Below are 25,067 nucleotides of genomic sequence, written 5' to 3'. Positions count from 1 at the left end.
TTTATTCTCTCATGATCTCTCGGAGGAGGATTAAACAACAAAAACATTACAAGCTTCACTTATTACAACAAAGTTAAACATAGTTCACCATAGAATTCAACATAGTTAAAGCTGTGAATTCAGATAATTTCACACATTTTTATTATCAAAAATTCAATAATCCATATTCACCTTGTAGACTTCAGAAATGTTCAGTCTTTTTAAAACTACAGCCTGTAGCAGGGGAAGGCAACGTCAATCCTGCAGTGCCGATGACCTGCAGAGTTTAGTTCCAACTTTAATCAAACACACCTAAACAAGCTAACCAAGGTCTTCAGGATTAATAAGGTTACAGGCAGGTGAGGTTTTTTTCAGGGTTGGAACTAAACTCTGCAGGACATCGGCACTCCAGGACCGACGTTGCCTATCCCTGGCCTATAATATACTACAGCAGTAGAATACAGATGCATAATCTCCATCAGCTCTTTTAGTCGCTCACCCTACAATGATGGTGATGAAGACTAATGCAACAGGTAAAGCAAGCCATTCATTCACAAATACTGATTTGCAGAAAAGAAACAATTGGTCATATGTCATGATTTTAAGGGACTTTTAATTCAATGTCTTTACGGTTACTTCTTTCCCATGTAGCTAGTCTACATGTATGCAGCTTCTACTGCGAAGGATATTATAATGGTATTCTCTCCGATGCTGATTTACAGAACAAACAACTCACTATTTCTTATTAATGATGCAAACAATATACAGGTAAGCAAATGAGGCCAGAAAAACACAATGCGCAAGGTTTCAATGCTAAATGTTTCAGAAATAAAGAAAATGCTTCACGCAGTTCAATAGACTATAGACAATGGACTTTTTTCAATTAGGGCATTACAAAATGCTTTTTTTGTTTCAAATACATTTGTCATTATTTCACTTCCATAGCTGGGAGACATGAGCCATTAAGACTTGAACCTTTTTTGCATTCAACTGGATTCAATCTCTTTACTAGACCCCTTCAGAAAATATGTTTTGACTGGTACCCAAATCCAATCATTAGAGTTTTGTCCAACCAATTTTAATTATGAAAAAGTTAAATTATAGCAATTAAAATAAAAATAAATGAATCAAAAATAAAATAAGAACATAAAATTTTAATAAGTTACAATAAGTTTAGCTAATTACTGTATCTGTCTAAAAGAAAGAATGTGGGATTGGAAAGGAGTTGGATCTCTGCAGAATGCAAGAAGTCTTCTGAAATGCATGAAGAAAGCACTGTGCCTAAGTGACAGGAAAAGGTCAAACTCTTTGTATTATGTTAAATTTATCTTTCAATAATTCAAGTCTGTACTCTGAAGATACAAACATACATATAAATATCTTAATACAAACACAAACATATGATTCATTATATCAAATCATTAATTTATCCTAAATATGTCATTTATATTTTGGATAAATGAATGATTTTAAATAATAAAAATAATAATAAAAAAAACCCTGGAAAATAAATAGCTTTGGAGTCTTATAATGTAATCTTATTCATGTGTTTTAGGTGTAACACTCAATTTTTCTAAACTCTGAATAGCATCTTGTTTTTCGTGTGTTCTCCATTCAGGTGGAATCTCACCATGACCCATGAATGTTTTATTATAATGTTTTTCCAGCTTTTCCTGGAATGTACACACAAACCACTTCCAGTAGGACAGCTCAGAGCAGTCAGAAGTGATGCTCCACTCTGCATAAACTCCTCCTGCTTTTCTGTATTCATTGCATTTAAACCATGTATTTGAAACACAAAATGTTTCACTACTTGTCACTAAAGATGTGCAAAAAACAGCACTGAGATCATCTGTTTTATGATAATACCATCCATTGATTCCATCAACTCTGTGGAAAGGAACACTGTGATCTCCAGGATGGTTTTCTATGGTGTTGGTGCAGATGGCTGCACAGAATGGACACTGAACCCAACAGCACTGACACAAGTGATCAATCAGAAGCTCATCTGGCCTGAACTTATAGTCCAGTTTTTCTTCAAACGTCTTTGTTTTGAGCCTGCTGCTGATCTCAGACATTATGTCAGGAAGTTTCTTTCTTATCACACCTTCTAGGAGTTTGAAATCATTAACATCATCACATTTCACTCCACTGAGGTCTTTTTCAGAGAAGATCAACACATCTTTCAGCTGCTGTGTGAAACTCTCCAACCACAAACCAACATCTCCTCTGTTCACTTGAACAGCAGATTTATATGCTGAGTCCATGATCGTTGTCATCAGGAGTTCAGTGTTCTTCTTTATCTTGGGTAAAACACTGACACTGAACTTATCAGTGATGTACCGACTGACTTCATCTCTGATAAAACTCTTGAAATGATCTCTGGGAGTTTTAATGTAGTCCATGTATTTGTCAAAATTCTCCTCTTCAGCTAGTCTCTTCAGGATGTGTTTCTCCAAATTTGATCTGTTTCCATTAAATGATTCACAGTTTGAGCTCATTTCATCTGCTAAATTTCTGGCAGTCTTCTTGTAGACACTCTGCTCAATGGGCTCTTTAAGTTTCTGACAGATGATCTCAGCAAAAATAGCAGTTGATGTTGTTCCATGACAGTATTTCCTGAAAATACTATAGTACTCATCTTTCTTCTTCTCAACATATGTTGTAGGATCATTGGCATCTCTGAACAGTCTGTGTTGGTCAGTGATCATCTTGTTTGCTCTCTTACAGATCCACAGAACCAAATCCATGAAGAATTCATTCTTAAATACATATTTCACTGGTCCTCCTTCATGTTGTATAATTCTTGCCTTGATGTAGTCTATGAGTTGTTGAATGCAGCTATTGTTGTAGCCCATCTTTGAAATGTTAAATGACTGAATAATTTTGTCTGTTTGCTGAGCGACATCTGTGACTAATGATCTTATTTGAAGTTCATCGTCTTTAGACAGAGGACCAATACCAAACCACCCTTTGAGGGTGTCTCCAACTTGTTCCATCTTTCCACTGGGTTTTTTAAATTGTACATAATATGAATAACTCTGTACAGTAACCACATTGTTGTACTCACTGTTTTTCCTCAAGTGGCCTACAGGAACACTTTCATAGCTGTTACTGAGGATGTCCTCCATGTCTCTCATTATGTCAGTGTCTTTGATTGAAGGAGTGTCTGTGATGATCTTCTTCACACTTTCTTCCCAAAACAAATTAAACTCTTTCTTCAGTGTTTCTTCATCATTAGTCTTATCTTCATCTCTGAGTTTTAAGGCAAGTTTTTTACTCTTTTCATAGAGAGTGTTTTCATGTTGTGTCCTCTGAGCATCAATCTTTTTCTTCAGGTGTCGCTGCTGAAGAATCTCATTTAATTTCCTCTTTGTTTCTGTCACAATATTTTCTTCTACATTTTCGATTTTGATTTCAAATGATATTTTCCACTGAATCAGTATATCTTTATCTTTGTCTTTCTCAAAGAATTCTGACATAGATTTTTTCACTTCTTTACTTGTCTTCTCCAGTTCTCCTTGAAGATCAGTTCTGTCAACCTCATGAATTGCTTCATTTTCTATTTGGTTGTGTAATTTGTTCTCAGTTTCCCTCATGGCACTACGAAGACTCCAGGACCATTTGCTGTATTCAGTCTCCAGTCGTCTGTAGGCTGAAATCTCCAGAGAATTTCTGAAGCTGAAGACGAATCGTTCATTCAGTAAGGCCTCCCAGAGATCTTTAATACGATCTATTAAGTCTTTCAGCATCATTCCATGTGATTTCGAGACATTTGACACAATAGCTTCCTTTAGTTCCTGAATGTTCTCACAGTAGTTTGGGTTTGGTGGTGCCATTGGTGGGCTGCCCTCCCAAAGCTGGGCAAAATACTTCACATTATTCTGAACATCAAATTTAATAACATCACTGAAACATTCTGCATCGTAGACTTCATCTTTAGCAGCGAGTTTTGTCATCTCATCCAGTTTCTCCTGAAGTCGTCTCTTTCCCTCCATGTTTTTCTCTCCAGCTGTGACGTCTGAAACGTTCTGATGCACAAACACACAGCTGGGATTCAGTCTGACCTCGTTCATCCTCATGAAGGCCTGAACAACAATCTGAAGAGTCTCCTGCATCTCAGATGGGTTTTCTCCAAAGATGTTGATCAATGTCATATTTCCAAGACCAACAACAAATGTGGCCAATTCATTGTCATGATGCCTTGTTGATCTTCCGGCCAGTTCTAGAGCACGAAGACCTTCAGTATCAACAACCAGAATATAGTCAATGTTCATCTGTGTTTTCATCTCGTCTGACACTTTGACCAGCTGCATGAAAGCTCCTCTGGTGCACCTGCCGGCACTGACGGCAAACTGGAGTCCAAACATGGCATTCAGCATGGTGGATTTCCCAGAGCTTTGAATCCCTAAAATTGACAGCACAAAGACTCTCTGGTCTCCCAGTTTCTGGATGAGTTGATCTAGAACAGCAGAGATCCAGACCAGAGGAACATGAGCAACATCTCCATCCATCAGCTCCAGTGGAAATCCAGAGATCATCATCTTTGCTGCAATACTCGGGAGAGAAGAGAAGTCAATCTGCATGTCTTTCTTGTTCTTCTTCACAGATGAACAGGATTCATAGATCTGACCGATCTCCCTCATGATGTGCTCCACACCAAAGGATGCAGCTTGAAGTTCCTCAGATATTCTCTCAAGTTCATTTTGCTCAGTTTTGAGCTGCTCAGATTTATTGTGATTCTCTTTTTTAAGATTTACAACAGTGGACCACTTTTCATTATAGTTGTGATGAAGAGCAGTAAGGTCAACTGAAGTATATTCATCCAGGAGGATTCTGAGCCATTTAAGGAAAAAAGTCTTCTCATGTTCATTATTTGAGTGCATTTCTTTAATAAAGAAATTCATAAATCCACTGATTTCGGAATTATGTTGCTGTTTCCGTATTTTATTCATTTCTGTTTTTTTCATACCTTTTTCCTTTTCTATCTTATCTGTTTTAAGTCGATATAGTTCTTTGTTCATCTGACTCCACTTATGCCACAGTTTCCCCTGGTGAGGCAGAAATGATTCTTTGATTTCTGTCAGATGTTTCTTCCCCAGTAAACTCATCATCTGCTGTGCTGCTTCTTTTCCTCTCCTGCAGTCATCATCATCTTCCTCATCTACTCTGATGTCTGAATTTTTAAACTTTGAGTTTGTGAACACATTTTCAAGTCTTAAAGTGTAAGATGAGTCTGAGAGGCATTCATTTATAGCTCTTCTGAGTTCTTCAGATACATCTGACTGATTTCTGTCCTTCAGACCAATTTTGAATTTCCCTTTCTTCATTTTCATTCCAGCAGATTCATCCTCCGTTAAAAGACAAATGAGTGGCCATTTTTTTTTAAACAGGTTCTGGATATGTGCTGCACATCTGTCATGCTTATCCAGTTGTGGTAGAATAACAACATTGACTGAGGCCATTTCAGTGAGGATCTGCAGCTGTTTCTCATGGTCTCCTGCATCACCGTGTAGATTACCGAAAGCTACACAGTCAGTGAATTTATCTTTGTCTTTCCCAGAGGGGCAGAACCAGGCGATCTCCACCACTCCATCCATCAGGACTCTGGTTTTGCTGCTGCCTGGGCAGTTCCTGTGGAAGAACGTGTTGTGTTTCTCATTGATCAGACTGTTCATCAGCTGAGACTTGGATGATGACACAGAGCCAAACCTGAAGAAAAACACCACTGGAGTTTCTGCCTTGCAGATCGGCTGGGTTTGACTGATGATTTTATCATCCTTGATTTTCATTTTCCAGCTCTTGTTAATTTGTCTGAATGTCCAGAGAGGAAACTCAATCTGTCGTGTGAATGGATCAGGAACAAGCAGAGGGAGAGCGTACTGACACTGGGACAGTTTAGTCACCATCAGCTGCTTCAGGAAACCATCAGCACAATGAAACACGGCCATCTGAACATCCATTGGGTGGATTTGCTCAGATTGGCTTGTTTTTGACAAAGGGGTGTTGCCAGATATATATTCAAAAATATTTCCCTCATCCTCAGATGAGTCATTGTCATTTTGTTGTGTTTGATCCTGTTCACTGGCCTTATTAACATTAATGTATCTTGCTCTGTAGTTCATCATCAGTAGTTTTCTTATGAAAGTTTGAATCAGTTCCTCTTCAGCACAAGACTCATGGGATTGTAATGAATCATCAGTTATCTGAAGAACATCTGCAGCTCTCAGTTTGTTGTTCCTTTTAAGATTAAGTCTGCAAAATAGAGGGTCTATTTTTTCACTTTTAGTCTTGTCCTGCTGTCGGTGTTGATCTGGATGGACTCCTGCTGTTCCAGTGTCTATATTCCCCCTCTGTTAAATAGAAAATAAATACATACATACATATTTTATTTTATTCAGGTACATTTGCATGGACATTCACATTCAGTATTTTAGGCCATTTAATATATATATATATATATATATTTTATGTTAAAATATGTTGTTAAACCATGTTTATTATTCATTGAGTACTATTAGTATGCCATTAATGGGTTTATCTACCCCCCAAAAAGCTCAACTTACAGTGAGAGTTTGGGGCGTGGCTACTGTAGTAGGCTGAGGGTTGGCTAGAAGGGATGCAGCTTTGACCGGAAACAATGAAATTTAATTTCCTACCTATTAGATTGTGTTTTATTAACGTCTACACCTACCCTAACCCTAAACCTAAACCTAGCCCTATAATACAAAAACAATATTATTGTTGTACAGTGTTTCAAGTTTAGTTTATTTCTAGAGCACCTTTAAAAACAACAGTAGTTGACCAAAGTGCTGTACAAATAGGGTCATAAATCAAACAACAATAAAAAGATACTGTACATAGTACTGCACATACAGATCAAAACAACAGAATGGCAAAAACTAGTTTAAAAAATAGACAATGTTGGGGCCATCCTCACAGACAATAGTAACAAGTTCCATAGTTTAGGGGCAGCTACTGCAAAGGCACATAAGGTCAGCAGACCTCAGAGACCTGGATGGAACATGCAGTTCTCTTTCATAGGTTCACTCAACACTGCGTAGCTATGACACAATGGGAATGCCCTCTGGGTGTGCCGATTGTCTGAAGCCCATATAGAATCACGCCAAATTCATTGGCAGATTGCGCGAGCACCGCCTCAACGCTCTTACGTCACATCCTTATACTAACGAACGCACCATCTTCTCCTCAGATTTCTTTGCCTTCATGAAACGGCCATTTTAGCCCTTCTGTTCAGGTTTTTCTGTCCTGATTTCGGATCGTTTTTTCTTTGGGATTCTTCATTTGCACTTCAGCAACTGTGATTGTGGAACTCTGTTTTCCTTGTGGTGAAGTGCCATGGATTATCGTCGCTGTAAGCCGGCGTGTTCTTACTTCATCATGAGCGACGACCCTCACAGTGTGTTAAGTGTGTGTGTTTTTCCGCATGCGTGCAAAGCGGTGTACAGGGTTTCGAAATGCAAATTTTGTGAAAACCTCTGTTTCAAAACCCTCAACACTCAGCTTGCGGGGTTTGACAAGGAGTCATCCGTTTTTTCCCCGTCGCACTCCGGAGGCCACAGATGCCTTCCGTGAATCCGCGACCTGGGGTTCGGATGTGGAGCTTGAAGCAAAGGAGAGTGAGCAGATGGGCCTCACCCTTTCTCTCCCCTCTCTCTACACACGCGTATTTCGGGGCTGCTTCAGCCGATACTCTCCTGCCTAATGGCCAGGAAGAGCTTGTGGACGTGCTTGCGTGCACCACAGAGAAGCTTTCTATTGATTGGCCTGAAGAGCCCCGCAAATCTCAGTCGTCTAATCTCGACAAGCGGTTCCAAATTCAAGGCCCACGCAGAGGAAGCTGCCATTTTTCAGCGATCTGCATCATGAGATCTCCAGATCCTGGACGCAGCCTTTCTCTGCAAGCTTTACTAACGCGGCAGCTGCTGACTTCACCAACCTCGTGGGGTTCTGTGGAGCAGGACTATACCGCAATTACGGCGAGTGAAGACACGTTGGCCACACACCTCTCGCCATGGGCGACCTTAGTGCGGGGAAAGGTGGTTAGTCATCCCCGTTGTCAGCCGCACTGCAATTGGAGTGGTTAGACATGCCCAGGCCCGGTTGGGCTAAATACCCTCAAATGAAAGCAAAAGCAATTGAAGATCTGGCAAACTATTTTCGCCCCGACCTGAGTCTTTTTTCCCCCTTCTCCCAAAACAGCTTATACTACTGTTTTAGCTATTAAAATAGTTTAGTTTTGTATGCAATGGCAAAGTGATTATATTTCGTTTTTTATCAAATTAATTTAGAAAAAAAATTTTTTGAAGCATTTTTTGTTTGTAAAAAATACGTTTTTGCTTTTAAAGTAACGACAAAGTGGCCAGCAGAAGAATGATCATAGTCTGTTTGATAAATTTTGCCTTCTCAAATCATCACGACTTGCCTATAATAAATAGATATAAAACAGTTCAGTTATGAAACAATGTTAGTTTAAATGTTAAACCTAGATAAATGTGTGCTAATAGGTGCATATCCAATCATTTGTGCAGAGAGTGGAAGCTAAAGCCGCTTTGCAGGACATGGAGGCGCCAGCGCGATAACTTATTTTTTTTCATTCAGTGGAAACAATTTAAAATATTCTGTCATTTTTGTTGATAAAAGTAAGAATAATACATCATTCATAACTGTAAAGGGTCTACTTTTATTTGTGTGCACTCACAATATCAACAAAACATTGCAAACGGTGCTTCTATAAAAGAAAGAAAAAAAAGTAATGAGCTTTCTGTCGTCTCAACAGGAGCACGTCACAAAAATGAACTGGAGCTCAGCAAATACATACCTCACAGACATGATGCATATATCTATAGAAAGCTTTAAATTATAACTTAAATTATAACGAAATAAAGCAAATCAAAAACAAAAACTCTTTCATTATGTAATCTGCACATGTAATCTGTGCTTTTCTTTCTAAAGGCGCATCCAAAGAGGAGATGGTGAGACAGGATCTTCAACTTTATCCTTGCGACACTGACTCAGAAAACACTAGTTTATTAATAAATAATTCAGAAATCTCCTTACTATTTCTCCCCGACACATTCATGGAAATGCTTTGCGGCAAGCTATAGCCTATTGCGTGTGCTTGAACACAGAATTGTTCCAGCTGCGCTGAAGGCGCGCTCGCTGCTACTGCTGACAGAGACACTAAACGCCTTCCGAGTCGGTCTCGAAAGTAAAAGTGAAGTCTCACGATGTTTCCACCAACGTGGATTTTTTTTTAATCACCATAATTGGTGGATGTCTAAAATATAGGGACGAAGCCCGGTGCGCGTCTGAACTATGATGTGAAAATTGGCCCGAAGCCCTAGAGGTGTAAAAAAGTTGAGGCCCGTCTTTTGCTTTTTTTCCCCCCGTTTATTTTCTTGCCCCCCCGACTCAAAAGTCAAATGTTGCCCATGCCTCTCACTATCTTTAGCTCCTTCCTGGAAGTCCCACCACCTCCTTCCAACTAAACCATGTAGGACCACTTCTGCCCTTATTGGTAAGTCCTACAGCTGGTCAGGCAGAAACGGCCCTTCAGTTGCTATTTTCTTGTTCTGAAGAGGGATGGCGGCCTACGCCCTATTCTAGACCTTTGTCATCTGAACTTCTCCCTTTACAAAGAGAGATTCAAGATGATAACGCTAAAAACTATTATGCCTCAGATTCGAGTGGGAGACTGGTTTATCACTGTTGACCTGAAGGATGCCTATTTTCACATTCAGGTCGTTCAGTGACACAGGAAGTTTCTTTGGTTCGCCTTTGGGGGAAAGGCTTATCAGTTCAAGGTTCTTCCCTTTGGCCTGGCTTTGGCTCCAAGGATGTTCACAAAGTGCATGGATGCTGCTCTGGCCTCATAGCCGCAGCCTCCACTGTACTGCCCTTGGGGCTGCTTCATATGAGGCTGTTCCTTTAGTGGATGAAACTCTTAGGGATCGGCTCTGCAGGACCAGCCTCTCACCTAGTAAGGGTGTCACGCAGTTGCTTTTCAATATGGCGGGACCCCCTCTTTCTCAACAGAGGAGTCAGAATTGGCGCTGTCTTCGAGGGCAGACCAGCGTGTGGAGTTTGGACAGAAGAGTTTCTGGAGCTGAGAGTTGTCTTCCTGGCACTGATTTACTTTCTCCCCTCACTCAGGGGGTGTCATGTGATTGTCAGGATGGACAACATGGCCGTAGTATCCCATATAAATCGCCAAGGGGGTTCACAGTCACGCACCCTAGACAGGCATGCGCACTTTCTTCTCCTTTGGACCCAAGGCAGGCTTCTCTCCCTGAGAGTGGTTCACGTCCCGGGAGCCTTCTACCTCGCAGGCGATTTTCTGTCGAGACATAACTCAGATCGGGAGAGTGGATGCTGAACTGCCAAACAGTAGCTCAGATTTGGAACTTGTTCGGCAGAGCAGAGGTGGATCTCTTTGCGTCGCAGGAGTCGTCCCAATGCCCACTTTGGTTCTCCCTCTGGGGATAGATGTGTTCCCCAGCACCTCTGGGGATAGATGTGTTCCCCAGCACCTCTGGGGATAGATGTGTTCTCTCACCGGTGGCCAGACCTGAGACAGTATGTGTTTCCGCCCGTCAAGTTGATTCTGGCAGTACTGTGCAGGATGAAGGAAAGTGGGGTCCGTCTCCTACTTGTAGCCCCGTTATGGCCATCTGAGACGTGGTTCTCGGAGCTGATTCCTCTTCTGTGTCTGCCTCCATGGGATATTCCGGTCAGAAAAGATCTGCTGTTCAAGGTTACTCTTTTGTTGCCACTAACTTCTTTGAAGTGAATTGGACTTTGCCAGGTCTGGTTAAGGTAACATTACGACCTAGGCCAGGCTGTGTTAGGACAAAAACTCCTTTTATCGCATGTTCTGGCGTCGCGTAGTAGGACACCGCGTTATATCGTAAGATGTGCTCCCTTTACACAGAGTGCGCGTGATTGTGGAATCGAAAGTAACAGCAAGAACAGCAAGAGCTTATTCAAAGGTGATATAAATACATTGGGTGTAACTGTTGCTGTCATGACAGATCTATTTCAGCTATCAAAGTAATCTGACTGCGGGCGCGGGCCAGAAATTTTTGCTGGTGGGCCGGTTTTGACCCGTGGGACGCTTGTTACCGACCACTGCTATACGGGCTTCAGACAATCGGTACACTCAGAGGGCGTTCCCATTGCGTCATAGCTATGTAGTGTCTTGTTCCCTATTCAGAGCACATGGGTTACGCAAGTAACCCAAGATGTTTTATAAGATCAGAAAGATAGGTTGGGGCTAGACCATTTAAGGATTTATAAACAAGAACTAAAACCTTAAAATTAATTCTAAAACGGGCCGGAAGCCAGTGTAGTGAAGCCAATATGGGTGAAATATGTTCCCGTTTATGCGTTCGGGTTAACAGTCGAGCTGCAGCATTCTGCACTAACTGCAATCGTGAGAGAGAGGCCTGGTTGAGACCAACATAGAGAGCATTACAATAGTCTAAACAAGATGAAATAAAAACATGTATAAAACTTTCAAATTCATTAAATGACAAAAAAGTCTTAACTTTAGATAAAAGCCTTAACTGATCATTTACAGGTAAAATTTGCAGGTTTAAGCTGTAAATTGTACTCATGATCAAACATTACTTGATCAGTGTGACAAAAATTATGCTAGATTGATGTGCGCACGCCCAGTAGCCATAGCTGTTACACAATCTAGCCTTAACACAGGCTGAGCCAGAGGTTATTTAGCCAATGTTGGACCATGACTGATGCATTACATGAAAAAAGACATTCGTCTATTATCAATCATTTCCTCAATTAATCTTTAATCATCAGGTTTCAGCTATAAGCATTAATATAAAACATTAATATAAAACTAGCCTAGGTCTTCTTTGAAGATTTTCTATGAATGTTTACCTTTATGGGAACCTTTGATTCAAAACCTTTAGTCAACTGCTCATGAGGGCTGTTTTCTGTTTCACACATCTCTGTGTTTTCAGGTGAATCTGAAAGAGAGAGAGAGAGAGAAAAAAAAAACAACACTAGTTAAATTTTACCACTGAAAATATTAGGGTTCAAATGAAAACTAAAGTTTTGTCATCATTTGCTCAGGCTTGTTTCAAACTGTGACGAGTTGGCTGCCTCCCCCTAATTATCATCGTCACCCCGTCCAGTAATTGCCGCCCTTCATCAGGCTCCTGACGGGAGTGGGCGTGCGAGAGAGGAGAAGCGCTGAAACAGCCAGGTCTGGTCTGGCGGCGTGTGATGAGGCACACCTGACATGAATGAAGCCTCATCACCGCCGCTGTTTAAATGCCGAGCGGTCCTCTCCTCGGGAGACCGGTCTCTTACCCGTGCATGCACACTGGTGTCCTTGAGCATCCAGGAAGGGTCCGTCGAGGGAACGAGCGCTGCCGAAGGACGAGCTGCCGGACCTGTGGTCTGGACGTGAACCACACCCGTGAAACGGCTGCAGGCCAGGATGCCGGGCCGTTTAGTCTTCAGAAGTGCCGTGGTGCAAAGCGGATGACGCCGCTAGAAGAAGCCGCGGACCTCAGCAGGGAGCAAGTGTGGCCGCCAGACTCCGCCCCTTACCTGGACCCTTCCTTCTCGAACACTGCCCCTCCTTCACTGAACCCCCAGCACGACGAGGACACCAGATCCCCTGTTTATTTTGGCACTTTGTTTTCCCCTTTTTTGGACTATTCGGTTATTTTATGTTCAATAAATGCTTCTCCAAGGCCTGACGTCATGCCCACTGTGTCTGTCGGTTGCTCGTCCCACCACAAAACCTATAAGATTTTCTTTCATTTGTGGAACACCAAATGCAGAACTATGCTATGCACCTGATTTTGCACCTTTGATATCTCACATGACGTGTGCATGGAGTGCCAGCAATAGTATCCGCTCATTTTTAAGGTAAACTTTGTCTGTATGCAGTGCCGGCCTGTCCAACTGGCGATACAGACAGTCGCCTAGGGCCCCGCCTTAAGGGGAGGGCCCCGCAGCCACAAGGTTGTCAATTAGATTTTTAGGTGCGTTCGACTTGAGGCGGCGCTGTGTAGAAAGATCTGTTTTTAAAACCAAAGTACCTCAAGAGCTATAGAGTGCAGACAGCTCTGCATCATATGGTTATTAGATTCACTGTTTTGGATTCCTGCTTTGAACTTTTGAACGTGGTCACAGAATTGACTCATCTGGTATGCGATTCCATTAACAGCAACCTTCCCCAGCTCCTACTGACCATCAGGAATATTTATTTATTTAGGGGGTAGTGTAACTCTCAGAGCAGACTGTTAGGTTAGATTTAGGGTTAGTAGAATAAGTTGACATTTACTTGCAAAGTTTAGAAGAGTGTTAGAAGATATTAAGCAGACAGTCTAATACTAGTCTAATACAGTCTAATACAAGTTGACATGCAATTGCAAAATTACTTACTGTTAGTAGAATGTCTAAAGTGGACTATCAAAATAAAGTGTTACAATATAGCACTAATTTGACTAACATGGCGAACACAATTCACCAACATGACATTTGTAAATGTCATACATTCATGAACCTGCTGAGAGCAGCCTCACCTCGACCAGATCTTTTGGAATTTGCCACTGGCTCTGATGTCTCTATAGTGGTTAAACATGAGATAAAATTAATTTGGGGTAAATCTAACAGGCAGTCTTTGGTCTCATTAATCAATTATTTGTTCCAGAGCAAATAGTTTTGACTGAGGGCAAAATCTTATTACATTATATTTTATGTAACTTCAACACTGTATATCAGAGCGCTGCCTTGAATTGCCTAGCAACTTTTATGATGGCTGTTGTTGTTGTTTATTAAATATTATTATTCAATAAATAATATTTAAATAATTAATAGTAGTATTTAATAGAAAAATGGTGTTGAGAAATGGTGTGTGTGTTCATGATGGTGATTTTAGATACATTTATCAAGTGATGGAAGAGCGTGGTGCAAATGGCATTGTAGAGTTACATATATTCCGCCACTAGATGATGGCAGCAAGAGACTGCTTTTATGAGTGAGTCAGCAGTAAAGACTTTGATACTGAAAGAGACTGGAACAAGGAAGTTATAAACAAGGAAGTTATTTTTACTTTCAACAACAGCTTGTAAGATGCAGCCAACAAATGCATTAAGCAGTGCTGTCAATCACCCTTGTGGTAAAGGACTATACGACAAAGATTCCTCAGATTCCTCAGTGGACATTCAAACCATGTTTTATTGTGAATATGGGATTGAGGTGAAGAATGATGCTGTATCAGGTGCAGGTAATCACACCTGCTCAGTCCATCTATATCTCATAATATTCTACATAATACAGTGAGCTTTTAATACAGTCATACAATAAGTTTTTAATGAAGCTGTTCAAAGTTCTAATGCAGTGGTTCTGGGCCAGCGCCCCCCTACCCATTATCCAGGTCCCTCACCACCCCCCATCAAATAAATCGTAGTCTAATTGTCCTCACTGAATATTTAAGTTGATCATTATTATTTTGTGTTTATATTGAGGACTGTTATTATATTTACAGTAATTCAAATGTATGGGGTAATTATGATTTTTAGGAAATTACTTTATTTTAAGGATGCATTGAATTGATCAAAAAAGACAGTGAAGTACTTTTTTACATAAATTATTTTAAAATAAGTGTAATAACATTCATTTACAGAGTTTTTAAGCATGTTGGTGGATTTCATTGCTACAGCTTCAGTGTTGTTGAGATGTGGATATATCTTGTTGCCCCAAATTTAAAAAGAAATGACACAGTGGACATTGTTATTTTGGTGAGTAAATACCACTTTTACACATGCAAATGGAATAAATGTAAACCCTACTTTACTATATTTCATAGATTTTGTGAGAATATTTCAAAGTTATCTAAAAACTAAGTACAACCCTAATTCTAGAAAAGTTGGGACATTTTGTAAAATGATAAAATCTGTGATTTGTTCATTCTATTTAACTTTTATTTAACTGACAAAAGTACAAAGAAAAGATTTCCAAAGTTTTCACTTAAATGTATTTTGTAAATACAAACATATTTATTTATTTGAAGTATGCATCCCACTCCAAAAAAGTTGGGACAGAGGCAAAATAAAAGTGAAAAGGTATTACAAATTGGTAATACGTGAGGGTATCATATTTGGATATAAATGGAGCTTCTCAGTCTTTGCAAGCAAAGCTGGATAATGACTCGAAATTTGTTTATATTAACAAAATAAAATTAAGATGGCCAGTGAAAACATTGGATTTTTCTTTGTACTCTGCTTGACCAAGCAAATAAATACAGTTGTTAAGAATAGTTTTTATCAGTTATGGATCATTTCGAGACTGAAACCATTTTTGTCTTTTCAAGACCTGGAGAAGGTCATTCATGCTTTTATCACCTCTCGTCTTGATTACTGTAACTCATTATATTTGGGTCTTCCTCAGTCATCCATTGCACGTTTACAGTTGGTACAAAATGCTGCTGCAAGGCTGTTGACCAGGGCAAAGAAAACTGATCATGTTACACCAATTTTAGCTTCTCTTCATTGGCTCCCTGTCCATTTTAGAATTCAATTTAAAATGTTGTTGTTTGTTTTTAAAGCTCTTAATGGTCAAGCCCCTTCTTATCTCACAGATCTGCTTACTCCTCTTTCATCCTCCAGATCTTTAAGATCTTCTGACAGGGCTTTTTTAGTTGTCCCTCGATCACGATTGAAAACAAAGGGTGATAGGGCTTTTTCAGTCGCCGCCCCCCGTCTTTGGAATCAATTGCCACTGGACATCCGCCTTGCACCATCTATTACAACTTTTAAAACGATGTTGAAAACACACCTTTACTCCCAGGCTTTCTGATTGGATTTTATTTATGTTTTACTGTTTTATTGTTTTATTATCTGTTTTATTTGTTTTATGTTTTTATCTCTTGATTTTGTTAAGCACTTTGGTCAGCTTGCTGAGAGAAATGTGCTATATAAATAAACTTTACTTACTTACTTACTAAGTCAATTAAATAAAGGCTAAAGAGAACAAATTACATATTCTTAATTCAATGGCATTTCACAAAATGCCCCAACTTTTAATTGGGGTTGTAGAAAGATGGGAAACATATGCTCCTAATTTTCAAAACAGTTACTATTTTAGTGCTGTCCTGATTTATATATTTGTTATAGTCAATTAAATTTCAAATCTTGCTTTTTTTTGTCAGTGTGTTGTGCCAGCTATAATAATAAGAAATATTTCTTAAGCAACAATCAGCATCATTTCTGAAAGATCATGTGACACTGAAAGCTGTAGTAATATACTGTAACTTAGCATGAGAAGAAAACACATTTTAAAATATATTCAAATAAAAAGCATTTTTTTCAAATGGTAGATTTACTGTTTTTACTGTAGGCTGTTTTTTTAAACAAACAAATGCAACCTTTTTTATGAACCCATTAACAAATCATACTGACCTTTTTTAATGGTAGTGTATATTATAGGCTATATTTTATTTATAATATATAGGCCCGTTTTGAAAGCATGTATCTTAACCCCCAAAACAGCTCATAGATAATTTTATTTATTTTTTTAATGTCATTGAATGGCACATGACATTCATCACATTTTTGATTTATCATTTGAAGTATCATTATCATTAGAAGCAAAAAAGCCACGTGGATATAAATTAGGCTATAATTGTGAGCTTTGAGTAAACTCTTTAGAAATTTGGTATTCAAACCAACCGCAGCCAATCAGCATACAAAAAGTATTAATACTAATTTTAAGAAAAAAACATCTCTTGCTTTATGGTGTCTAAATGCTTGCTATTGTTTTGACGCAGCAGCTGCGCTACCAACACGTTCTCACTCCCAACTCGTCACATATTGACGATTGGGCAGGGCCCCTTTGGCGTCACTTCTGGACGCTGAGGGTACCCCTCTGGCGTCATTTTTCTACGTGCATAGTCCTCCAGTACTTAACATAAGAAACCCTTGGCGTCAATGTGCTGACGCGAAAGGCATGGGGAATTTTATCGTCATGATTAAATTATATATTGGGTAAAAATATAAACAGTCAAAACAGTTTAATTTATATTACACTATTTACACATTGAACCCAACCTCTGCCCCTAAACCTAACCATTTGTCAACAAAACACAAGATATAACAGGCAATTACAACTATATTCATAATTTATTCAAAAAGTATTAATATTCCAAGGGTTCCGAAGCAAAACGATTGATTTGTGAGAAGAATAGACACAATCGCCGTCTCCATCTGCCGTTCTGTGTGCTGCACTACAGTCTGTCTGTGCTTGAATTCAAAAAATGCCGCCAGAAGCAAGCAAGCTTTGGTTGTGAAATGCTGTTGGCTCTTGGGTGTCTCGTGACCGATTTCGTCATGCTAATGCTCGGGTGTATCGGGTGTAATGATACACCGTAAAGTCTAGGAGCGGGAGTATTAGTGTAAACTGGCAGCTAACACCACTACTACACTGGCCGCGAACAGCGTGACGTGTTGTGTTAAAGCACAACGATCCCGTTATAATCAGTCGTTCAGTAACAACTGAGCGTGAGCGCTACGGTGAACTGATGCCGCGTTCTATTTCTGCCTGCTGGATTCCACGCGCCTGCGCTACCGACAAGTTGAAAAATAGATATAGAAAGTGCGTTTTGATGCATCCAGTGTAGAGACAGCGTTAGGATGTGGCAGACCATCAGGGTTGCCAGGTCCCAGAAATATTTCCAGCCCAATGACAACTCAAAATCCGCCCAAATGGAATGAAAACTAGCCCAATTTTTCAGTGTCCAATCAGATTAGACAACGGCTGGATTCCCACAAAGGGCCTTAAAATAAATTTATATAAGTTTAAGTTTAAAGTATTGGCCTTTTGTCTTACCCAAATTCTTAATATCACACATTGTGTTTTTTTTAATACACAATCTCATACAATAAAGGTCAAATAAGAACATGTGCTCTCTGAAATTTTTTTTGACCCTAGTCAGAAGTACTAACTTGTACTTACTTTTTCTCTTCTCAGCACTTCTGTCTGATGCTTTTCTCTCCAGATCTGCGGCTATTCTGTTTACACACAAGCATCAATATTAAAATTAACACACTGTTAAACTAAATTAACATAAACTGGCTTTTATCAATATTATTACAAATATGCTTACTGGGTGAACTTGAACACTTTTCCCTTTGTTTTTGTTGTTGTTTGTCTTCTCTTTTTTCAGAACTTTTCACAACATTTTCTTCTTAGATGGTCTAACTGCGCAGCCTCATTTTGATTACAGATTTGAACAGAACTATATACAATCTCAGGGCTGTTTTATTTTAGACATTGTTGCTCTCTTCCCCACCCTTCTCAGGTGGTGCTGAATAGATTTCAGCAGTAAAGAGAGAAAGCATCCGTGGTGATGGTTTAAATTCATGGCAGCATATGTTTCTTCTTTGCATGTAAGCTCGAATCCTCATTATATTTAGCAAAGAATTCTGCTCTAGCCTGTTTCGTAGCTTGTTCTTTATCAGTGACATTTGGGAAAATGAACGTTCAACTGCTGCATTGCTGAATGGTAGAGCAAGAAGACTCAATGCAAAATTACCAAGATCTTCAAAGTTTCTATCACCTGCAGTATCTGTGTATGCAGAAACTTCTACCCAGAAGTCCTCTGTTTTGCCATCTTCTGCATTGTTCCATTCCAGAGTGTGAATTACTCTCCACTGTTGCTCTGCTTTTCCTACATCTCCCTTGAAGAGGTGGAAAAAGGGAAGATCATCAATCCTTGGCTTACTTGACGACAGAGTATGACTCGGTGACAGGAATTTGAGAGCCTCTAACTGTTTAATGTTATCTGGAAGTCTCTTCCTAATTTCCTTAGATAACTCTAGCATGTAGTCCCTGCACCTGCGTTTCATGTCCTGCTCAGCTAGGTCACTTATTCCATTGGCTTCAAACAAAGCAAGACGAAACTGCACCCCAAAGTCTACAGCATCAAGTGGCAAAAGATTCTCATCAGAAAGGTTAAACTCCATGATGTCTTGCCAGCTCTGGAATGTCTTCGGCAAACCTATGCGCTCAAGCAGGGACCGGTAAAATGTTAGAAGTTCCGTAAGAAGTTTTGCAGGATCAGGTTTGTCGAGTTGAAAGATTTTATTAAGTCTGTTTAACTCTGCCACAATTGGTTGGAGGAATTTCAGGTATATCAGGTTAATATTGTCACTATACATTTGGTACAGCAGTTCCGCAGCATAGCTCCTCTCACTGTCTTTTGTCAAATGAAAATGCAACTTAAGCTCCACATACTGTGAAAGGATCCGGTTGATGCACTCACTAATAGCGAGCCACCTAGTGTCAGACAGTTGCAGAATCTTCAGCGGGCTTTCACCTACATTTATGGTTTTGTACAGTTCAGAATATTTTTGGAGACGCTGGGTGGCATTTGAAAACCAACTGTAGGTCTGAGAAACCATGTACTCAACATTTCTGGGGAGGACACTGACGGCTTTTGATGCACAGAGTTGAAGAGAATGGCACACACACTTTATGTAGACAATATGAGGATTGCGGTCACGGAATTTCTGTAGCACTGAATTATGTTGCCCACACATTGTGTTACAGCCATCAGTTGCAAGACCGATGCAATTCAGTATGGACAATTTGTTTTCATCCAGAAATCTGAATAAAGCATTTGCTATGGTAAGTGAATCACCAGCTACTATATTGATCATTCCTGCAAAAGTGCTAATGATTCGTGAGAGCTTTTTGCTGTAATATCTGATGACTATACACAGTTGTTTCTTGGTCGTGACATCAGTGCTCTCATCAACAATGAGAGAGTATGGTCCATTTCCTACATCCTCCAAAAGGTCTTCATGTAGTACTGGTCCTATCACTGAATTAATTAGTGCTGTGCATTTCGTTCGATGTAAACTAATGCCTTTTTTCGAAATTTCTTCCACAACACTTCCTAAGTGGTCAACAGTGTAAGTGCTTGAGTGACAAGCAACATGGGCAGCCAGCTTCAACTCTGCCTCTTTCACAGGTGCATTATTTCTTAGAAAGGAACTGCCTGTGTCAAATAATGTTCTGGCATTTGAGAAAGGAGCCGCATTTTTTTTATGTTTTTCAGTCGCAGCATGAGCTACCAGATCACCGTGGTGAGCTCTTACTTCACATTTGCAATATTTGCAGAACGCTTTTCTATCATCATTTGGAACACTTCGAATCCACTCCTTTAATCCTTTCTCTGTCTCCCATTCTTTGCGATACTTCTTTCCATACTTTCCCCATTTACCTGACATTTTAAAATGCTGCTTGTTCATCCACAGACAACCGAACCGACGCTTCTGACTACAACGCTCTCATGGAGTGACGTGATGATGATGCTTGATTTGTGATGTCAAAAGCACATGTGGCGCGCGCGCCTATTTGCGTCTCGCAAGAAGCAGCGTTTGTTGCCAAGTATTCATTCCTGGGGATCAACACCCACTAATAAAAGGTTCCCTTTTATCTTTGTCCACAATTATTATTTATTATTATTATTATTTATTTTTTATTTTTTTGCGGCCGCGGTACATTATAAATGTAGCCCAAAAAACCGCAACCCGCAACTCCGTATTTTTTCCCGCAACTCCTTTTCTAAAATAGCCCAATTGTGCGGGAAAACCGCTACCCTGGCAACCATGCAGACCATTTTCTTTTGCAAGTTTCAGCTCATACATCTTTGGTGTAAACTTGTCTTGACCAATCGCCCCCCAGGAACAGCTCAACGCCCCCTTTCAAAAATATTGTTTTTTTTTTGAAAGCCCCACACTGCTACGAGTGTGATATTGCTCATATATACAGTGCCCTCTACTAATATTGGCACCCTTGGTAAATATGAGCAAAGATTCACAAAATGCTAACCTTTCATTGAAGTAAAACAATTAAAAGTGGGGGGAAACTTACGTTATGAAATAAATGTTTTTCTCATATGCATGTTGGGCACAATTATTGGCACCCTTAGAAATTATAATGAGTAAAATATCTATGAAGTATATTCCCATTCATATTTGCATTTATTTAGCACACTAGAATGACTAGGAGTATGATATTGTCCAGCAATAACTTCCTGTTTCACATGATTATTAGTATTAACAATACTATCTGTATTTTTACCAACAGATAAAAAATGTAAACTTGACTGCATCTGTTAGAAGTTCTATAATGAGCTGTGGTTGGATCTTCCATCAGGACAGTGATCCAAATCAAACATCAAAATCAACACAAAAATGTGTCACTGATCATAAAATGAAGCTTCTGCCATGGCCGTCGCAGTTGCCTGACCTGAACCCTAAAGAAAATGCGTAAGGTGAAATGAAGAGAAGAAGCACCAGCATGGAGCTGGGAAACTGAAGGATCTGAAGAGTTTCTGTATGAAGGAATGGTCTCTGATCTCTTGTCAGGTGTTCTCCAAACTCTTCAGGCGTTAAAGAAGAAAACACAGAGCTGTTATCTTGAATAAAGGACATTGCAATAATTGGGTGCCAATAATTGTGGTCAACATGAACTACAGAAAAACATTTATTTCATAAAGAGATTTTCCCCCTGCTTTCCATGGTTTTACTTAAATGATAGATTAGAATATTGTGAATTTTTTGAATGAAAGATTAAAAGGATAAACAATGCAGATTTATTCTTACAGCCACCTTTGCTCATATTTACCAAGGGTGCCAATATTAGTGGAGGGCACTGTAAATATATATACCTCAGTCCAAGGACCTTTAAATGAATCCTTCAACATAAGTCTTTTTTTCATGTTGAGTAAAGAAAACAGTGGTGTGACATGAGCTCTATTGAGCTTGCTGAAGACCAGTCATGCTGCTGCATTCTGGATCAGTTTCAAACTGCATGACCATGCTTTCCTTTTTCACTTCTTATCACTTATATTCTAACTATTCTAGCCTGTACTCTTCTGTACAATGTTTAGAACTTTGTATTTTTTTAGCACGTTTTATGTTATTGTCTCCTTAGGATTAGTACGTTTGCTGTATTCCTCATTTGTAAGCTGTAAGTGGATAAACACATTTGCTGACTGAATATAAAAATATATAAATGCATTACATTTAGATGATCCAACTTTGATGTTTTTCAAGTGCCCCTCCCATATGCAAACGTTTCCTTTTACAAAATTATTAAGGTTCAGGGGATAGATTGGTAAGCAGTGTTAATGAGATCAAGAAACAATGATTATTAAGATTTTCCAATGGCTAGAGAAGATGAGGGATCACTGCCACTGGGCTCTTGCCCAAGTAGGAAGGCATAATATTGGTGAACGAAGGATGAGATCAGACCAATTTAGTTACAGAAATCACATCACCCTGCAATGGACTGAGTAAAAACAACTGAATCAGGAAGGGATCTTAAACCAGGACTCAGGGTATTTTCACACCTAGTTTGTTTGAGCTTCCCAAATGTTCTCGGAGTGCTTCAGTTTGTATATGTCACGGGTGCCCAAACTCGGTCCTGGAGGGCCAGTGTCCTGCAGAGTTTAGCTCCAAACAGTTAGACACAAATGAACCAGCTAATCAAGCTCTTACTAAGCATACTGGAAACCAAGCCACTGGAAGGCAAGCCTGCAAAGCTTTGGCCAAAACAAGCATAACAGCTAATGCTAACCCTGCTGTCATATTATAGGAATGAGGAAAGGAGACCAGAGGCCATTTTGTGATTGGCTGAGGTACCTCACATGATCCAAGTTAGCTATTACGCTTTTTCATTGTAATTAATACAGACCCTCTAATATAATCTCTGCTGGAAACTTCCCAGCAGGTGTGTTAAGTTGGAGCTAAACTCTGCAATACACCAGCCCATACAGGACTGAGTTTGGGCACCCTTGGTACATGTGAACAAACCAAATGATCTCAGACCCCAGAGTGCATTTGTGATTCAATTTCCTCATGATTTATGAAAGCAATCTGGTCCCAGTCCGCTTTGTTTTTTTTTTTTTTGTTTTTTTTTTTTTTTTGAGGGGACCAACACAGTATTATAAGTATATGACTATTATTAGGTTATTTACAGGTGTAATTTTCAGACATTTCAGTCCATTTTGACATTTTTCAAATAAATAAACAAAGGAATTGTTAACTTCATCAATACAAAACAATTCTGTTGTCATTTATGTAATCTACGGCTAGCTGTGCATTAAACAATTTTATTTTGTGACATGGCGGCAAAGAACCACTCGACATGCAGTGGAGATCTAGCATTCTATTGATGTTAGATTAGACACAGAGATTCTCTGTTCATCTTCCACATTTTAAGGAAGTCAGACTTTATAATTCCACTGCTGCACAAAAAAGCAGGGGCCTGAGTGCCTATATCCTGAGATATAACAGGTATGTATTTTTCAGATGGAATATGGGCTGGGGAATAAAAATAAATCTACTTTACCTGGTCTTAGTAGATATTCATCTGTTTTTGGAGAATCCTCTGTTTGTGGAGGTTCGTCTGTTTGTGGAGGTTCATTTTTGTCCATCATCATCATCTGTGAAGGTTCGTCTTTCTTTGGAAGGTCCCCTGTCTGTGAAAATTATGATGTCAAGTTAAGTCAAGTCACCTTTATTTATATACCGCCTTTAACAATACAGAATTGTGACAAAGCGGCTGTACAGTATTAAATAGGAAATAGTGCATCAATAAAGCGAAAGGGCAACAGTAAACAATCAATTTTAAGGTAAAGGCAGTTCATCAATGGATTCAATTATGTCATCACCTAGCTCAGTTCAGTTCAACTAAAATACAAAAATCATGTGAAGAAAAAGTTTCCCCAACTAAGCAAGCCAGAAGTGATGATGATGCTGGTGTGAGTTACAAACTATATATGAAAACGAATATTAATTAAAATACTGTTTCAGCCATACTTTATATTAGGTAACTATGTATTCACATAAAAACATAGGTACAATGTACTTATTGTAATCATATTGTATCGCAAAACACTTTTGCTTCTTTTAAGGTGGGATACGGGTAAGGTTAGGAACTCATGTCAGATCTTGTAAGATGTGCTCCCTTTATAAAGATTGCATGTGATTGTGAAATTGAAAGTGAAAGTGAATAGCTGCTCATTCAAAAGAGATTTAAATACTCTGCATAAAATAGTGGCTCCCTGACGTGCGAAAATTATATTCAATATTACAATGATTGCGTAAGCAGGCAGTAATGGCCCGAAATACAGCGGGAGAAGGATCAAGAAAATAGTCTCACAAATGGCTTTAGTACAAAAATGCACACAGTGAATAGCGACTGTAGGAAGCAAAATCCATTAGAATTTGGACGATTTAGAAATCCCTACCGATGCTTTTTCCAGGTAAAACAGGACATATGGTCACCCCAATATAGCATGTACATTAGATGAGTAAATAAATCCACACAGACTGTCAGATTAAATCAGTCATTTGAAAACCATGTGATTGATTCAGCTGTTATGCGTCTTCTCTCTTTCACTCTCTAAAAGTGGCTTCACATTGGCACATCTCATCTGCACTACAAGAGCTGCTGCACACTAATTAAATTCATTAAATAAACACTCTGGAAAGTAAATGTATAAACATTAACCTTTATTTGACCTATCAGTAAGCCCCGCCCCAGAGGTGCTGTTCGATAACTCATAAGAGCTAGATATAGACCTGACTTACCTTCTGATGCTTTCTTGAGCAATTGCTTTACAATATGCACTCCTTTTCCTGCTTTCCCGTTAGACTGAGCACAATGGGGACTTGAAGTCACTTGTTTGAAATCATAGTAAGCAGCAAAATCCTGAAATTCTGAATTGTAGCATGGGCCATTGTCACGCTTTCCTTCGGAGTAGCTTTTTGACTCTGTATTTTTATTCAAATTCTTTCATGACCTCATCATATTTTTCTCAGTCCACAGCATCCACAAACAAACATATTCTATACGTCAGTTGGCTGAGGTCCAGCTACTGTCAGAAGCAATGCTATTTTCCTTGAATCCGGTTCGCCATACAGACCGAAAGCTTGCATGTATAGTGTGAATTACTGCTTAAATGTCCGCCAGCTGCTATCTACGTTTCAGGTGAGTTTAAAGGTTTTTGG

General features: G+C 39.4%; 1 protein-coding gene across 2 annotated transcripts; it reads right to left on the bottom strand.

Annotated features, from left to right (window-relative positions):
- On the bottom strand, positions 1-23,537 carry LOC127163371 (interferon-induced very large GTPase 1). Of its 2 annotated transcripts, XM_051106573.1 has the most exons (4): positions 23,404-23,537; positions 17,995-18,050; positions 11,905-11,993; positions 1-6,332 (listed from the first exon to the last, which is right to left on the bottom strand). In XM_051106573.1, the coding sequence occupies exons 3-4, from the start codon at positions 11,971-11,973 to the stop codon at positions 1,518-1,520; spliced, it is 4,884 nt and encodes a 1,627-aa protein (XP_050962530.1). In that variant the 5' UTR covers positions 11,974-11,993; positions 17,995-18,050; positions 23,404-23,537; the 3' UTR covers positions 1-1,517. The 2 variants fall into 2 exon arrangements, with proteins under 2 accessions (XP_050962530.1, XP_050962528.1); XM_051106571.1 differs by lacking the exon at positions 17,995-18,050.
- Between the last annotated feature and the right edge of the window lie 1,530 nt (positions 23,538-25,067).

The sequence above is a fragment of the Labeo rohita genome, chromosome 3 (genome assembly GCF_022985175.1).
Source record: "Labeo rohita strain BAU-BD-2019 chromosome 3, IGBB_LRoh.1.0, whole genome shotgun sequence".
NCBI classification, from domain to species: domain Eukaryota; kingdom Metazoa; phylum Chordata; class Actinopteri; order Cypriniformes; family Cyprinidae; genus Labeo; species Labeo rohita.
Note: the sequence above shows the minus strand (reverse complement) of the source record. Positions and strands in the feature narration are given on the sequence as shown.

Bases quoted from the DNA above. Each gene is read 5' to 3' on its own strand.
- LOC127163371 (XM_051106571.1), bottom strand. From the start codon at position 23,497: ATGATGATGATGGACAAAAATGAACCTCCACAAACAGACGAACCTCCA. The intron at 11,994-23,403 runs GTAAAGTAGATT...TCTCTCTTTCAG, and splicing joins TGAATATCTACTAAGACCAG to ATTCACCTGAAAACACAGAG. The intron at 6,333-11,904 runs GTAAACATTCAT...TCTATTTAACAG, and splicing joins AATCAAAGGTTCCCATAAAG to AGGGGGAATATAGACACTGG.